The 18978-nt window shown below is 43.2% G+C and overlaps 1 protein-coding gene across 1 annotated transcript in view; it reads left to right on the top strand.

Moving 5' to 3' along the window:
* Positions 1–2601: 2601 nt before the first annotated feature.
* The window catches only part of LOC310752344 (atrial natriuretic peptide receptor 1-like), a gene marked incomplete at its 5' end in the record, with an annotated part of 98188 nt that continues 81811 nt past the window's right edge, over positions 2602–18978 (top strand). The window contains one exon of the mRNA XM_083592453.1: positions 2602–2688. Within this exon, the coding sequence (XP_083448579.1) occupies positions 2602–2688 (87 nt within the window). The remainder of the gene's footprint in view (positions 2689–18978) is intronic.

Raw genomic sequence — 18978 nt, forward strand, 5'->3', positions numbered from 1 at the left:
ACTAAAGTTGTGCCTGACCCCACACAACTTTGTTGCTCATCTGCTCCTGACTCCTGACTTTGATTTCAACAGATTCGCCTCGGCATGGCATAATATTTATTGTAATTTCTCCACTGGCATGGCCTTAAACTTCCGATACACCATGACTTCCTAATGTGCATTTGCACATTGTTGCCTCGGAGAAAACATAGCTCTGTGTGGCCTTCATTCGTGCGACTGAGCGGAGAAAGAAACTCTTGTGCTTTGTTTCTGGAGCAAATCTATTCCTCCCACGATGAGGCAATGCCAGTGTTCTTTCCCATGCGCAAAACACGCACATACTTTCATTCGCAGCAAAGCAGCAGGAGATAATATCTGCCAGGGACAGCACTTTGCCTGTCACTGCTCTGGATTTCATTTCTCCTGGAGAAGGCAAGCCAACATGGGAGTCAGCCAGAATCCCATAACCAGTGGAACTGAGCGTCTGCAGTTGGATTCCTTTGACAAGAGGAGGGCTCACAGATTTAACGCTGTCTTTTTCTGAGGGCATCTTGTGTACGGCACAACAAGCAAAACTAAGGACAGAAAATCAGCAGGTGGCTTTTCACGTGGGGAACCCGGTGCTGGGGGAAAGCTTCACCTACTGAACTTCATAGGGCCATAGGAATCTGCCTTAGGAGACCCTGGGCCCATCTATCTCAGGATTGACTGACTGGCAGCAGCTACAGGGTTTGGGGCAGGGGATTCTCCCAGATCTTCCTAGGTCCACCAGGGATTGGACCTGAGACCTTCTGCATCTAAAGCATGTACTCTGAGCAATGATCTCCTTCCACTTCCATTAAGCTCTTCTTAAAGGCACAAGTCCACTTACCTTAAATGGCCACAAGCCTGGTCAGTGATGTGCCAGTCAGCTGGGGAAGACTGCGGTCTTGTGTTCAGATTGGCCTTTGGAAGGCAGGCCTGGGTCCGGGGATTCCCCGTGGGGTGGGGAAATTATTATTCTTTGCCAGTTGGAGATTCTTCTTGCTGATTTCAGCAGCCGAACATCCACTGTAAACACCACCACTGTGGAACGCCCTCCATCAGATGTCAAGGAGATAAACAACTATCTGACTTTTAGAAGACATCTGAAGGCAGCCCTTTTTAGGGAAGTTTTTAATGTTTGAGGTTTTATCGCTTAATTATTATTAATAATAATATTCTGTTGGGAGCTGCCCAGAGTGGCTGGGGAAACCCAGCCAGATGGGCGGGCTATAAATAATAAAATTCGTTGTTGTTGTTGTTGTTGTTGTTGTTGTTGTTGTTATAGAACAGGTGCAACAGCAGAAAATATGTTTTCAAGTCACCACCCGTGGGTGCTGTGCCATGAGTAGAATCCCCCTTTATCTTTGCCCTCATTCCCAATACAACTCAAGTCAGTCATCGAAATGCAGAGCTGGAAGGAACCCTGAGTCTAGACCCCCTGCAATGCAGGAATATGCAGTTGTCCTATACAGGGATCAAACCTGCAACCTGGGCATTATTGGCACGACGCTCTAACCAACTGAGTACAACTGATGGAGGCTTAGCCTACAAATTGAATTTTATTATTACGGCCACATACCAGTTCCAGGTCACTTACAATATCAGGGAAATCATAAAACACAACAGGAATACATTGAATTGCAATTGGATATAACAGAGACCATTCAAATATAGCGGGAGTTAAAAATATAGGTATATTAAATCTTGATCACTAAAATATAACCTAAAATTATCATTTAAAACTTTAATCATTTTGGTAGTACAGCTTGTTCCCTAAGTTTTATGGCAGTTGCACAGAATTTGGCCACCCTTAGCGTAATCTCTAGATCCTTGTCCTCTACCAGGAGTTTTAAACATTGGAGTTCGGACCCATTTGGAGATTTTTGTATAACAGGAGTGATAAATACCGAGGGTATGGCAGCGTAACAAGACATGAGAGACAGTTTCTACCTCCATCAAGCCGCAGGGGCAGACTCGTTCCACGTAGCCTACAAAGTCTGATATCGCAATGACAGCACATCCACTCAGTATCTCTCCATTCAATGGGATTTATTCCCAGGAAAGCATGCATAGGATTGCAGTGGAAAATTGTTGGCCATTATTATTATTATTAATAATAATAATATACCGCCCTATACCCAGGGATATCAGGGCAATTCACAGAATACAATCTAGATATAAAACCACAAAATACATACTGAAAATAAAAACAACAACCCAATAGCCCCCCTCCCCCCCCATTTTTTTTAAAGGGCATAGGATGTCAATAGATCAACCAAAGGCCTGGTTAAAAAGGAACCAGGAACCTAAAGGTGTATAATGAAGGCGCCAGATACCACAGACTCTGTTGCTTCTGCTGCTAAAGATTCGCAACACAGCAAATTTCATAGAATTACCAACAGTCTCCATTGTTCAGGTTGATTTATGTGTTTTGTTCAGCAGGTTCCAGTGCCAACTGAAAGCATGAAAATGAGAGGAAATAGGCAGGCTAGACGAAGGACAGAATTTTGCTCCTGGAACCGAGTGCACCCGTTGACATTGACCGAACAGCTAACTTTAACCCCGTCATTCTGTCCTGCAGGAAAGGGACACAGATGCATGGATAAGGGCTTGCAAAATGTCGATGGGAAGGTCAATAACATGGCCCAACAGCTGCAGTCCAAGAAGCGGCAGCATTCCCAGGATGTGGGTTTGCTGGTTTCAGCGTTTTATGGTATGCCCTGAAAACCTTGGTAGAGAAGCAGATTTCAGTGTTCAGAAGATGCTTGAGTTTTGTAGACCTTGGAATAAGCCGGATGACGGGCGCTCCATGCACAGTGTTTTGTGGGCACCTTTAATCCATCCCCATTCTTGAGAGTGCATCACGACAGCCTCTGTTGACCTGTCACACAAGGCAGCCACCATCGGATGATGCATGGAGCACTGGGGACGTGCCCCCCAAGCAATTGAAATTGGGGATTAGTAGGAACTAATTAAATTATGCCACAACATTCCCCAAAGGAAAATAAAGCCCATAGAAAGCAAAGCCTGCAAACAAGAAAGGCAGTGTAATGAGTGGAAACGTCAACTGTGGCTCTGCTTGTTCAACCAGCATCTGCTTTGAAAGAAATGTCATCTGCAACCTGCCAAAATTTATTGACGTTACTGTTCTTCTGAGTGGTTGGTAACACTCTCAACTGCTGAAGAAGGGGGACGTAATTCTACATGTCAGAATACATGTTCAACAAATACTTCTGCAGATCATTTTGCTATGTGCCGGTTGAGCTTCACTAAAGTAAGCAGCACTTTCTATGGGCATACTGAGAACAACTTTTCTTCCAGCACTCAGAACATGCAGCGTTGACCGAGCGAGAAACCATCTTGTTGTTTTCCAAATGCAAACATGCAGCCTGGAAATAGTCCTCAATTCTACCCCGGGCCTTAAGAGAAGAGCAAGCATTTGTGATGTTTACAGTGGACGTTCGGCTGCTGAAATCAGCAAGAAGAATCTCCAGCTGGCAAAGAATAATAATAATAATAATAATAATAATAATAATAATAATAATATAATTTATTATTTATACCCTGCCCATCTGGCTGGGTTTCCCTAGCCACTCTGGGCGGCTTCCAACAAAAGATTAAAATTCAGTGGTCTGTTAAACATTAAAAGCTTCCCTAAACAGGGCTGCCTTCAGATGTCTTCTAAAAGTTTGGTAGTTGTTCTTCTCTTTGACATATGATGGGAGGGTGTTCCACAGAGCGGGAGCCACTACGAAGAAGGCCGTCTGCCTGGTTCCCTGTAATCTCACTTCTCACAGGGAGGGAACCGCCAGAAGACCCTCGGAGCTGGACCTCAGTGTCTGGGCTGAATGATGTGGGTGGAGATGCTCCTTCAGGTATACTGGGCCGAGGCCGTTTAGGGCTTTAAAGGTCAGCACCAACACTTTGAATTGTGCTCAGAAATGTACTGGGAGACAATGTAGGTCTTTCAGGACTGGTGTTATATGGTCTCGGCGGCCACTCCCAGGCACCAGTTCTGTAGAATGACCTTCCCTCTGCCATACCATGAAGCCGCAACAGCCAGTTACTTCAGACACCTTGAAAAGATTTGCCCACGATTTCCCTGTCCCATAAGACTGAACCCTGTATTATGTGTTTGAATCCCCTGAAACTGTTTTGTTTGCTTTCATGTGTTTGTGCATGCTTTAACGCTGAAATCTTCGTTAGATTTAGGTTGTATTTTTGCTTTAATGGACACTGATTTTATATTGTCCGCTGCTGAGAGATTCTTCAGATATTAAATAGTATAAAGGTAAAGGTAAAGTGCAGGAGGCAGTGGAAGACAGGAGTGCCTGGCGTGCTCTGGTCCATGGGGTCACGAAGAGTCGGACACGACTAAACGACTAAACAAAAGGTAAAGTGACACCTGACCATTAGGTCCAGTCGTGGCTGACTCTGGGTTGCAGCACTCATCTCGCTTTATTGGCCGAAGGAGCCGGCCTACAGCTTCCGGGTCATGTGGCCAGCATGACTAGGCTGCTTCTGGCGAACCAGAGCAGTGCACGGAAACGCCGTTTACCTTCCTGCTGGAGCGATACCTATTTATCTACTTGCACTTTGATGTGCTTTTGAACTGCTAGGTGGGCAGGAGCAGGGACCGAGCAACGGGAGCTCACCCCGTTGCGGGGATTTGAACCACCGACCTTCTGATCGGCAAGCCCTAGACTCAGTGGTTTAGACCACAGCGCCACCCGCATCCCTTATTAAACGGTATAGAAATGCTTTAAAACAAATAACAGAACCTTGAATTAACGTATTGGGAGCCAGTGTAAATCTCTCAGCAAGGGCAACCTTGCAAGCTCCAGACCAATTTTAGGGTGGCCCCCACATTTAACGCATTGCAGCAACCCAGTCTAAAGATTACAGCTCTTCAAGTATCAATGTTAAGCATACTGGTTATAAATTCTTTTATGAGCAACGCTGGAAGGAGTTATACCACACTGAAGTTGGCACCGTTAATAAAATGACCTCATCTTATTTGTTGTGTTTAAAGACTTAGACATTTTAATGGGGGCTGGGGAAGGAGCAGACATGACTCTTTGGGACATTAACTCAGAGTTTGTTTGTACTTCTCAATTCTCTTGAAAAATATCTCTTAAAAGGCCCTGTCTTGAAAGCCCCAAAGCCAACACAAATAATATCCCAGATTTCAGTAGTGAGCATTGGGCTGTTTTAATACTCTGCAAAAAACTCAATGCTAAATTGAACAGGGCTTTCTCATTTAACTGGTGTCTGCATTTAGCTTTTTCAAACGTCCTTTGAAGCTGTCTTATTTGCCCCAGACCATTTTCTTTCAGCTGTAGCATGCCAGGGACACTCCCATTGGTGTGCTAAACTGACCCACACGGTAAGTATATCGCCTCGTGGCAGGATGTGCATGGAGGCCTTACCCGTATGGTCTGTTTTGACCATTATATTAAGGATATTGGTGCAAATGTTATGTCCTGAAAACACATAACAGGCACACAAAAATTGCCAGTGTAGTTTTCTCACAGCTCTATGACCAAGCACACCTACTTTCACTTGTAGCTGAAGTACACTCCAGCGCATAGACATGGGATATATGGCTGGGGAAGGGAAGTATAAGGCCTTTGAGCATAGCCAATATTCTCAAAAACTTTTTGATGCCATTACAGAGATACAGCTTGATTCCAGACGATTTGTAGTTGTTTTTTAAATCATCAATCTTTACTTGTTTGCACAAAATTTACAGGAAAGTTATATGAAGTCCACCTATTTATTGAGTTTTCCTTCTGATTCGCATGTGGGGAGCTTATATGATGCCGTGCGAATCAATTTCCCTGACACTTTCATTACCGCAAAAAAAAAAAAAAAACACCCTTGGGTTTGTTGCACAAGAGGCCAGATCCACAATTATTGTGCAGCCTGAATTTGCCAATATGTGATAGGATTGCTCCCGCAAAATAGGGAAGTCAGGAAGCAACTCTAGAAACACGACATACAACCAACATACATAACAAGACGTCTTGTTTTCAGAAAAAAGCGTCCTCTGGTTTTGTTTTGTTTTAAATCCCTCTCCTGCTACATCAGACAATTCTGTGGCAAGGGGAAGTTCTAGCTGGAGGATCTAAAAATACTATTGAAAAATATATTCATGTATGTGACAATGGTGGCGAGAGTCTTACTAGCCCAAGGATGGAAGAACGAAGAAATTGGCAAAAATGACACATAAACTGCGGGACAAGGATAACTGTGACTTTAAAGATGAATGGGAACCTTTCACAAAGTATTTAAAGAAGCAACAAAGTGAACTGGACTCCTTGGTAAGTTTTGAATAAACACTCACAAACTTTTTATTGCTATTAATCAGTTAGATAAAATAAGGATTTATACAATTTTGTAACATGCAGAGAATAGCATTTACAGAGAAACCAGAGATGGGAACTGAGGGAAGTCAGGGGGAGAGGGGAGGGGGGTGTTTTGGGGGGGAAATGGGGGGAGGGATAAAAATAAAAATAAATAAAAAATACTCTCCAGTTCTGCCTTCTCAGTATTAAATAATGATTTAAAAATTTTATCGAAGATGTATAAACTGCTGCTAGAATGGTATCCTAAAGATGAAGAAATAAAATCGGTTATGATTCATTGGGCCAGAGACTTTGGATATAATATACAATTAAGTGAATGGACAAAATTATGGAATGAAAGGTTAAAATTTACGGCCTGTACTGCGATAAAAGAAAATGTTATGAAAATGGTATATAGATGGTATATTACTCCAGTAAAGTTAGCAAGAATGTACAAAGTATGTAATAAACGTTGGAAATGTAAAGAAAAAGAAGGAACATTCTATCATATGTGGTGGGAATGTAAAAAGGTGAAAGGCTTCAGGGAAATGATATATAATGAATTGAAGAAAATGTTGAAATATACATTTGTTAAGAAACCAGAGGCATTTTTGCTAGGAATGGTAGCAAATGAAATAAATAGAAAAGATTGTAAACTTTTTCTATATGCAGTAACAGCAGCAAGGATACTACTGGTTCAAAAATGGAAACAAGAAGAATTACCGACGATGGAAGAATGGAGAATGAAGTTAATGGACTACGCAGAACTTGATAAATTAACAGGAAAGATCCGAAATCTACGGGACCATAGATTCACCGAGGACTGGAGTAAATTTGTAGATTATTTGAAAAGTATATGCGATGAACAAATAACGTTCGTGGGTTTACAAGAAGCTCTGTGAAAATATGTGAAATATTGTAAAAAAGGGAATAGGGAGGGGGAAGGTTCACCAAAAGGCAATATTAAATTAGGAAATGGGTAAGAAAGAATCAAATCGGAGGATTTACAGAAGAGCTGAGGGAAGTCCAAAAGAATGTATTTGTGATAAATTCTGGTATGTGTTTTTATAATTTTGTATTGTAAAATGAATAAAAATATTTTATAAATAGTTCTGCCTTCTCAGAGAAGAAGATGACCTCCCTGCCGACCTGTCCTTGACCTTCACTGGCTGCACCCCTTAGCTTTTCCAAAATGGCAGACCGCTCTGATGCACAACCCGTCTACCCGTGGCTGACGTTGCCAGCTTTCGTGTCACATTTTCAGACATCTGCGTAACACGGAGTTGGTCTGTCAACGGGCCTGGTGCCTGAAGCCAGCTCCCCATAGAAAACATCCTTGGGGATCCTGCCATCGTCCATTCTGTGGACATGGCCAAGCCGGCATAGATGTCGCCGAGACAGGAGTGCAAACAGGCTGTGAAACGTGGGCTTGGGAGAGCACATCTTTGTTTGAAACTCTGTCCTGCCCAAATCTTCCAGATGCAGCGCTTGTGAAAGGTATTGAGGCATTTCTCCTGATGGTTGTAAGCTGCCCAAATCTCACTGCATACCATAAAGTAGTGTGCTCAACACATAAGCCCGGTAGACCTTGCCAATGCTGGGTTTATTCATAGCCTGGCAGGAAGAGAAAAATAGTGTCTTATTTCAGATGTGTATATTGCTTTCCGGAATACACACACACACACACACACACTTGTTTTTTCTTATAATCACAGTAATTCCATATGCTAAAATTCTGACAGGAATGTTCACGCAGAATCATAGCTGGAAACTGAGAAAGTTACACACAAAGAAAAGCTGCTGCAAATGTTCCATGACTGAACAGTTCCCCCTAGTGTACTTGGCTACGACAAGGTACATTTACTGTGCTTTGAAATGGCAAAAGATACTCAATGATCACTGGTTCATTATGCTTTGGGACCCTTAAATAATCTACTTAGCATTACTCCAGGTTGCAATAACCCAGTTGTATTACATTATGCTAGGCTGTCCCATAAGCATACTTAAAAGTAATATAATGAAGGAACTAGCGCTAGAGCATATTCTGTCAGGATACAGCCATCTAGAACCGCCAATTTTGTTTTTGTTCCGTGAGAGGTGCACGTGGCCTAATGCATGCTCCGAAACCCCAAAAGGGATGAATGTGGAGCAGAGTACTACAAGGAGATGAAGGGAGAACTACAGAGCCTGGACTTTGCTAGAGCTTCCTCAACACAAATCAGTCTTCATGCGCCAATATATCTTCCGCACATATTTACCTTCAGAACACACAGATTTGTAACCCTGTGTATTTGGGGGGAGGGGGAACTGGTTTGGGGAATTTGAAGTGGAGTAGTGGCAAGTGATGGAAGTGAGAGCTGGACCATAAAGAAGGCTGATCGCCGAAGAATTGATGCTTTTGAATTATGGTGCTGGAAGAGACTCTTGAGAGTCCCATGGACTGCAAGAAGATCAAACCTATCCATTCTGAAGGAAATCAGCCCTGAGTGCTCACTGGAAGGACAGATCCTGAAGCTAAGGCTCCAATACTTTGGCCACCTCATGAGAAGAGAAGACTCCCTGGAAAAGACCCTGATGTTGGGAAAGATGGAGGGCACAAGGAGAAGGGGACGGCAGAGGACGAGATGGTTGGACAGTGTTCTCGAAGCTACCAACATGAGTTTGACCAAACTGCGGGAGGCTGTGGAAGACAGGAGTGCCTGGCGGGCTCTGGTCCATGGGGTCACAAAGAGTCGGACACGACTAAACAACAACAACAACAGTGGTAAGTGGGGAAAAGGAAAGGGCACCCCAGCCCCCTCTCTGTTTCTCTGCTCCTCCTAAATTGGATTGCCACACACACACACACACACACACACACACACACACACACACAAGGTCATTGGGATTCTGTTGAATGTGTCTCCATGCAGTATTTCACTAGGCCCAAGCACTGAAGAGAGAAATTTCACTTTTCACTTATAATTCTATAAGACTTGCCAGTGACACATGTTATGCCAATATTGAGGTTTTGGTAGTATACAAAATAATTCAAATGTGCTCATGCTAATTAAATGCACTTACGGTATTTCACTACGCAATCAATCAGTTAGAAGTCAGGTGATTAAACAAGTAGAGCAAAGCTTGCCAAACTGTGTGTCACAACACATTAGCGTGTCGGCTGCAGTGTGTTCTGCAAACACTCCCCCCGCTCCTCTCAGGACTGGAAAGGGGTTAGCTAGTAAAACTGACTTACTGTGTCGCGAAATGATGCATGCCTAAAAAGTGTGTCACCAACATGAAAAGTCTGGAAAGCTCTGGTGTCAAGATGCTGTCAGCAGCTGGTTGCCCAGGAAAGTATAAAGACAAGGAAAAGTTTATTACAGTCCTTTCGTTATTATTATTTCAAACTTTACAGAGAGAGGTAACCTTCTGACAGTTTGACTTCACCTCCAAAGGCACCCTCATCCATTGTCTCAGACGGATGGATGCCAACAATATTCCCTAAAAGATGGTCAGCATGAACTGAAGCCAATGTGTCCACAATCTGCCAACGCTTTCTGTGGCAGATGGATAATGCGTGCTGGTTGGAAGGGCATTATCATGTACTGTCAGGATGCTGTCAGCGGCTCCCGGCTGGTTGCCCAGGAAAGCATAAAGACAAGGAAAAGTTTCTTACCATCCTTTCTTATTTCAAACTTTACAGAGAGAGGCTATAGAACCCGGCCTCTTAGATAATGGCGTTGTCCCAAGTGAATCTCTCCCACTTTCTCATTCATCATTCTCATCATCTCTTCTACAGGTGCTGCTACGTGCCCTCTGTCTTTGAGCTTTTTACTCTTCTACTTTTAAGACTCGCCGGGTTCTGGGAGATGGGGGGGGTCTGGAATGCTTTCTAATGACAATGCGTCAGCTGGGTGTTGATCTGGCTTTCCTATGATTTCCCAGCTTTCCCCCTCATCTGCCTCTGAGCTACAACTTCCCTCAAAGCCCTGTTGTAAATCTATACTGTCTTCCTCTTCCTCCTCCCTGGAAGGGTTACGATGGGGAGGTGGTCTCCACCATTCCTCCTTCTCTACCCAGTCCCTGACATCTGAACAAGAGCCCTGCTCAGGTAGTCTATGTCTGGGGGAAACACAGGACTGTACATTCCCACCCCCCATCCCTGCCAACCTGCCTCAGAAAATCAGAAGAGGCATTTTAAGCTAGTTGTCAGGTGTGCGTGCAGGAGCCAGGCCCTGTGACCAATAGGACTTTGCAGGACTGGGGCCTTCCTAAGTTTGTTCTGAAGAGGCAAGGCATGGCCACACAGGTGAGGCCAATTGGTAACTCACAGCACCTGGTGGCAAGAGCTGGGAAGGGGTATAAGGTCATCATTTCCCTTCAGCTCTTGGCCACAGCAACACGCTTCCTGCCTTGCTGCATTTGGCTTCTTGCTTCCTGATCCTTGAACCTTGAACTTCGGCTTCTTGACTCCCTGCTTCTTGATCCTCGGACCCTTGGCTTTGTGACTTCTTGCTTCTTGCTTCTTGATTCTCGGACCCTTGACTTTGTGACTCCTTGCTTCTTGATCCTCGGACCCTTGACTTCCTGACCCCTGGCTTCTAGACCCCTGTTCCTGCTCCCACCCCACCATCTTGCCCCTGGTCCTGACACCCCCTGCCGGGACTTCAATCACTTGTGAACTGGACCATGACACTGGTTCATTCAAATGTGATGACAGTCCTCCCCACAACTGGGAGCCCTTTTTGTACAGAGCCTTGTTCCCAGGGATGGCTGCTACTCTACATCTACTGGTGTCACATAATGCCCATTCCACATTTGTGAGAACTCAATTTGTTTGGTGTGGCAGCACCCGAACTTTGGAATTTCCTGCCTATTGGTATCCACCGGGTGCCTTCACTGTACCCTGTTCAGCGTCTACTAAAGCAATTCCTGTTTGGATGAGTCTACCCAGATGCCTAGAAAGTTGGGGTAATTTAAATCTATTTTAGTATTTTAACTTTTGCATGTTTTAAAGCATGGCTGTGAATCTCTCTCGATTTTATTGTATTATCTTTTCGTAAACGACTTTGGGGTTTGTTTGCGATCGAGCGGTGTATAAATGTTGCGTGGCGATTCCCGCCCCCCACCAGTTGGGATAAAGACACAGGACACCAAGATTTTAGGTTAATGGGCGAAAAATGGCCACAACTTTATTGGTTACAGGTAAGAGCGGTATTGGCTTTAGGCATTGGTCCTATCAGACTATCCGGTATGAGAACTGGAAAGGGTTAACTCCGGCATGGGGAGCCCCTGAGATGCACATCCCTAGGTACTCCCCGAGGGGTCACCACTCAGGGGCGTGCTTTAGGCCCTGGCCTCCATAGGTTTCGGACAAGGCAACGCCCCCGGAATCCTTTATCGGACTACCCTTAAATAGGTGATGATGGGGGGGGGAGGTGATGGCGCTCCTCCCCCCCGACTCATCTGCACAACAATGCCCCTACCAATGCCTAACCACCAAACCAAAGGTGTTGTGACGATTTGCTCCGAGGTAGGCGAAAAAACCAAATGGCTTTTAAATCAATGCCAGTTAGCCAAGTGCAAAAATTCCTACCAGGCCCCTTGTGGCGACCAACCAAGGTCCATAGCAAAATCCAAATCAAAAACCTAGAGGGTGGGTGGGTGGCAAACCGCAGCTGGGGTGAGGAAGGAAAGGGGCGATCCCGGGCCGCGCCGACCTTAAGTGGCCCAAGCCCCGCCCCTGCAGCCAGCCAATTGGCTGGCCCCGGGGCTGATGCGGCCCGAGGATTCCCCAGGTCGCGCGGTGGGCGTGAGCCCGCAACCCCCCCTCCTTATGTCGGGAGTGGCTTTACGAAATAAATTGGTAAGTGAGCGAGAGAGAGAGTGAGCACATTTGGTGCTTAAAATTTCCCTTCGAGGCCTTCCTGCTGTACAAAGGGAAGCATGAAACTGAAGCCAGCCCACCCCGTTTATAATTTCCAAACTCCTGAATTGTATCGACCTGAAAATGAGGGCAGCACTTGATTCTGGGTGGGTTTAAAAAGCAAAACCAACCATTTTATCTTCTGAGATTCACTCAGTATTCCTGGCATTAAAGAGCCACAGATGGATTAAAGAAAGAAAGACAGACTTTGGTTCGGTACAGAGAGAAGCACCCCCTTCTTCCTTTGTTTTCGCCTGCTTCTCATTAGAGGGGACAACAAATCTGTATAATTTGCAACTGTGGGAAGATGAGTGCTGTTTATGGTGAAACACTCATATACACAGAGACGGGAACAAAGAGGAGAAATTTGATGACCAGCCACTGTGATCCAAAAATAATTTGTCATGGGCACAGTGGCTCATGAGGTGGCATAACACACTTGTCTGGAGAGTATGACACATGCGAACATGTGCACACACATGCACGGGGAGCTGAAATAAAATGGTTGCCACATGCTAGGTCTACAAAAATGAATAGGAGACAATCAGCTTGAAATAGATTATTTATTCTCAGTACTGAATAAACTCACATCATTTTCTCTAGAATAGACTTTAGCTCAGTGCCTTACTTTAAAATGGGTCTTACTTCGACTTCCGGAGGCGGCGCGAAACCGTGATGGCGGACCTCTTCGAGTTCTGAAGAGGGGCACCGCAGAAAAGGGTTGTTCGCGACGGCGCAGCGGCAACCCATCAAGATAAACCACGGGCAGAGTGAGTCCGTGGCCGTGGGACCCGGCGGGCACCTGGAGCGACCCCGAAATCACAAAAGGAACCCCGTAAGGGGCTCCGGAGTGAAGGAGGGGGAGCGGTGCTGTGGGTTCATCGCTCTTTCTGCGGAGGCGAAGCCGCGCGGCTGTCACGGATGAGCGCTGACCTTTCTTCCAAGAAACATCGGGCTGAAACATCAAACCCGTGAGTAAGGACCCAAGATCCTACAAATTAATTTGGAAAATTTGGCTAAAAACGGGAGACGAGAAAGAGGAAGTCCGTCTTCCGGCACTGCTTTCAAGATCAAAGCAGACGGTCTAAAGAGCGGAAAGCGCTGTGAACAGGGAAGCTTTAAAGCTTTAAACTGGGACTTTCGTGCACACTTGAATTTTCCTTTTAAAGAATAAATACAGCATAAATTTGACCTGGAGCGGTCCCCCAAGGGGCAAGGGAAGATTCTAACCCCAAATTCCCGGGTGGCCGGGTAAAGTTGTTTAAACTGCGGAACTGTTGCAAACTTCCAGATACTTTTGTAACTGGAGAGTGTAATTTTGAGCTTACTTAGCTGAAGTGGATACAATTGCAGGCACCTTGCTGGAACTTTGTTACATGTTTAAAAGTGCTCTGCAGGACTTTTTTCTTAGTGTGCTGGAACTAATTTGCCTTTAAAATTGTTTTTAAAGTTGGAACAAAGGGACTTTAATGGCGGAAAAGTTATCCTCTTCTTACTAAAACTTTGGTGGCACTCCCCCTAGAGGACATTGGGAATATAGAGGCCTGGGAAAAGTTTTTCTGTTTATCTTCTCTCAATAGACTGTTTTTAATTTTGGGCTTGCCTCTCCCATGGGACTACAACATCTGACCTTGAACATTGACTGATGAGTGGCACAGGAAAGACAAGAGCAGCCAAAGCTAAAGAAGCTAAGGAGAAAGAGAAAGCAAAAAAGCAAGCACAGCTTTTGCAAACAACTTTAACTCAGGGACGTAGATTATCAGTTCCAGCTGTGCTTGCGACACAAAAAGTAGAAACCGAAAAGCCTGAAAGATCTGAAGAGGAAGATATGGCAGCAGGAGGAGCTGAGGGAATACTGAAACAAGTTTTGGAACAATTGTCAGCAATAAATCAAAAAATTGATAACCAATCAATAAAAATTGATCAAGCAACATCCTCGATCCAGAAATTGACAGATCAGGTTTCCCAACATAACCTAGCAATTGAAAAATTGCAAGGAGCAACAGAAGAGAATCGTAAACTGGCAGGGGAAGCCGCTCAAATTGCAACATCAGCTAAAAAAGAAGTCGAGGAAGTTAAAGCGGAAGTCAAGCCTCTCTATAAACAGATAGGGGACCAACAAACCTATCTCTCGTTGGTGGAATTGAAAAATCGCGAGACCAACCTCAGGCTAAGGGCAGTCCCAGAAATTGAACAAGAAGATCTGATTGGACTTTTGACAACAGAGTTTACAAAGTTCTGGGACTTAAAAGAAGAAAGTGATTTCAAAATTGTATCGGCTTTTCGGTTGGGAAGATTAGTAAGAAAAGACAGGTCCAGAGACTGCTTAATAGCTTTGAGATCAAGGGAAGAGAGAGACAAAATACTAGGCCTACATTTCAAAAACTCAATTGTGATACAAGAGAAAAGGGTGGAAATTTACCGAGATATTCCTAAACAGTTATTGGACTTGAGAGCCACCTATTCAGAATTGGCTAAGTTGCTGAGACTCAACACAATTCCTTATAGGTGGGAGTTCCCACAAGGGCTATCATTTACCTACAAACAGAAGAAGGTTAAAATAAGATCACCAGAGGACCTACAAAAGTTCCTGCACGACCACGGAGAAGATCTCCAAAAAGAAGCAGCAGCTAATTGGCCTATACTCAACCCAGGTGGAGCAACACCTGCACCTTCGGAACCAGAGGAGAAAGAAGACACACCGCTCTAGGTGTGGCAGAATAGTTCAGGATGTCTCTGCGGCTACTTAGTTGGAATATAAATGGCGGAAATTCCCCGGAGAAAAGAAGGAGGTTATTTCACATATTGAAGAAAGAACAATTGGACATTATTTGCTTACAAGAAACCCATGTGACCAGGCTCCATAGGAAGGTTTTGGTTAATAAAAGACTAGGCCAAGAATTTATTTCGTCTGACAAAGTAAAGAAAAGAGGAGTGGTGATTTATGCTAAGGAGAGCCTGACACCTAAATTTTTATTTAAGGATGAACAAGGAAGAATTTTGGCAATTGAAATTCAAACCCAAGGAGAAAAAATATTGATATTAGGAATTTATGCCCCAAATGACGGGAAATTAGAATTTTTCAAGAAGCTGCATGAGACGCTGCTGGACGATCTGGATTATGCTAACATCATAATGATGGGAGATATGAATGGAGTGGTGTCTACACATATGGATAAGTCTTACAACCAGAATTTAACATCAGACGGCAGACTGCCCAAAACTTTTTTCGAATTGACTGACAATCTGGATTTGATCGACATATGGAGGACAAAGAACCCCCTAGGTAAAGAAGGAACTTTTTTCTCTGAGGCCCACCTGTCCTGGTCAAGGATCGACCAAATCTGGACTTCCAGGGGGCTGGCACCTAAGACTAAAAAGGTGGAAATCTGCCCAAAAACATGCTCCGACCACAACGCCTTGAAAATAGAACTTAGATTAACTCAACCCGGTTCCTTCAGATGGAGAATGAATGACACACTACTAAGAGATCAAGAGATTGTGAAAAAGGCCCAAAAAACATTAAAGGATTATTTTGAGATAAATCTGAATACTACAGTTGAAAAAAGAACGATTTGGGATGCAAGCAAAGCTGTTATGAGAGGGTTTCTGATACAACAGAATATAATTAAGAAAAAACTCTGGAATGGAAAGAAGGACAAAATACTGGAGAAAATACACCAAGGAGAGAAAAAACTGAGAACCAAACCAAAGTCCAAGGAGGTGCTGAGAGAAATTAAATTCCACCAAGCAGAATACTCAAAATTGATCAATCAGGAGATTGAATGGAAAATAAAACAGATGAAGCAAAGATCCTTTGAATCAGCAAATAAATGTGGAAAGCTGCTAGCTTGGCAGCTGAAAAAAAGACAAAAGCTAAATACGATAACAAATCTAGAGATTGATGGAAGGATAGTACAGAAACCAGAAGAAATTAGGAAGTGTTTCCACAGATACTTCAAAGAACTGTATGCACAGGGGCCCCAGAAAGAATCAGAGATAGATCAATTTTTAAAGACAAATGGACTATCAAAAATAACTCAAGATAAAAGATCAATCTTGAACTCTACAATAACCTCACAGGAAATTGAAGGTGCCATTCAGAACATGCAACTAGGCAAATCTCCAGGCCCGGATGGGCTTACCTCCAAATATTATAAGGTTCTGAAGGACTATTTGATACAACCTTTGTTGGAGGTATGCAACCAGATCATGGATGGGAAGAGGGCACCAGAAACGTGGAAAGAAGCCTTCATCACATTGATACCTAAGTCAGAATCTGAAAAGACTCAGCTTAAAAACTACCGTCCCATCTCACTCCTAAATGTGGATTACAAAATATTTGCAGACATTTTGGCAAATAGACTTAAAAAAGTTTTAAATGAAGTAATTCATAAAGACCAAGCAGGCTTTCTCCCTGGTAGACATTTATATGAGAATACTAGAAACATCATTGACATTTTAGAACTTTTGCAGACTAACAGGAACACAAGGGCGGTGTTAATTTTTATTGATGCGGAGAAAGCTTTTGACAACATATCTTGGATGTTTATGAAGAAGAACTTGGAAGGGATGGGAGTAGGGCGGGGGTTTGAGAATGGATTACATGCAATCTACTCAGAACAAAAAGCTAAATTAATAGTGAACAATGTGGTGACGGAGGAATTTAAAATTGAAAAAGGGACACGACAAGGGTGCCCTCTATCCCCTCTGTTATTTATTTCAGTCCTGGAGGTGCTACTGAATATGATCAGAGAGGACCGGTTGGTACAAGGGATAGAGGTCGGAGTGAAACAATATAAACTGAAAGCTTTTGCAGATGACCTAGTTTTGACACTGCAGGAGCCAGAATCCAGTACAAAAAAAGTTCTTGAACTTATATCTGAATTTGGTCGGGTGGCGGGATTTAGGTTGAATAAACAAAAAACTAAGGTTCTGACCAAAAATTTAACAATTACAGAAATAGAGGGGTTTCAGAGAGAAACAGAGCTGAATGTGGTTAAAAAAGTGAAATACCTTGGGATCTATTTGTCCTCCAAGAATTTGAATTTATTTAAGGATAATTATGAGAAATGTTGGTTGGAAGTTAAAAAGGATTTAGAAATTTGGTCAAGATTGAAACTTTCCTTGTTGGGAAGAATCGCAGCTATAAAAATGAATGTGTTGCCGAAAATGTTATTTTTGTTTCAAACCTTACAGATCGTGGACAGAGTGGATTGCTTTGGAAAATGGCAGAAGGATATATCTAGATTTATCTGGCAGGGCAAAAAGCCCCGAATAAAGTTCAAAATATTAACAGATTTAAAAGAAAGAGGGGGGTTTGCCCTGCCGGACCTGAGGTTGTACTATGAAGCTGCAGCCTTCTGCTGGTTGAAAGATTGGTTCTTGTTGGAAAACACTGATGTCCTAGATCTGGAAGGTTTTAATAATGCTTTTGGTTGGCACGCATACTTATGGTACGACAAGGTTAAAGCACATAAATTGTTTAAAAGCCACATTGTCAGAAAAGCAATTTTTGCAGTCTGGATGAAATATAAAGACTTACTAGAGAGTAAAACTCCGAGGTGGTTATCACCAGTGGAGGCCAAGGCCCGAAAAAGACCCAATATGGAGGCCTACTGGCCGAAATATTGGGAACTAACTGAAAAAATTGGAGACAATTGGAAGTTGCAGAGCCAGGATAAACTAAAAAATAAGGTGCGAGATTGGCTACATTATGCTCAAATTCAAGAGGTTTTCAAAATGGATAAAAAAGTTGGTTTCCAGGTGGAAAAGTCGAAACTAGAGACAGAATTGTTAGAACCAAAGACAAAGCTGTTATCTAGAATGTATAACTTGCTGCTTATGTGGAATTTACAGGATGAGACAGTTAAATCTGCTATGATTAAATGGGCACAGGATGTTGGACACAACATTATGTTTGAAGACTGGGAAAGGTTATGGAACACCGGAATGAAATTCACGGCAAGTACTGCCTTGAAGGAAAACATTATGAAAATGATATACCGGTGGTACATGACCCCAGTCAAGTTAGCTAAGATACATCACCTGTCTGACAATAAATGTTGGAAGTGTAAGGAAGCAGAGGGGACCTTCTTTCACCTCTGGTGGACATGCCCAAAGGTTAAGGCTTTCTGGGAAATGATTTATAATGAGTTGAAAAAGGTATTTAGGTATACCTTTCCCAAGAAACCAGAGGCCTTCCTGTTGGGCATGGTGGACCAGAAAGTGTTAAAGAAGGACAGAGCTTTGTTTATGTATGCTAGTACAGCAGCAAGAATACTCATTGCAAAGAACTGGAAGACACAAGATTTACCCACGCTGGAGGAATGGCAGACGCAGTTGATGGACTATATGGAGATAGCTGAACTGACCGGCAGAATCCGAGATTTGGATGTAGAAACAATTGAGGCGGACTGGAAAAAGTTTAAAGACTACTTGCAAAAGTATTATAAACTGTATGAATCTTAAGATTGTGCATGATTTGGAAATGATACGCTTTAGCAATCATGATTAAGTAAATAGTAAATCAAGTGATAAAAGAGAAAAGGAGATAATATGAATTGAACATGTTACGTTTATTTTAAAGGTATAAAAATTGTGATATAATATATTGAATTTAGATACATAACATGCAAAAGTTACAATAAGGTAGGACATAAGGTAATAAATTGCTGACAAGGTTAATATAAAGAACGCAGAATCGGAAGGGGTGGGGAA

This window comes from Podarcis filfolensis (genome assembly GCF_964270895.1).
Source record: "Podarcis filfolensis genome assembly, chromosome: 17".
NCBI lineage: Eukaryota > Metazoa > Chordata > Lepidosauria > Squamata > Lacertidae > Podarcis > Podarcis filfolensis.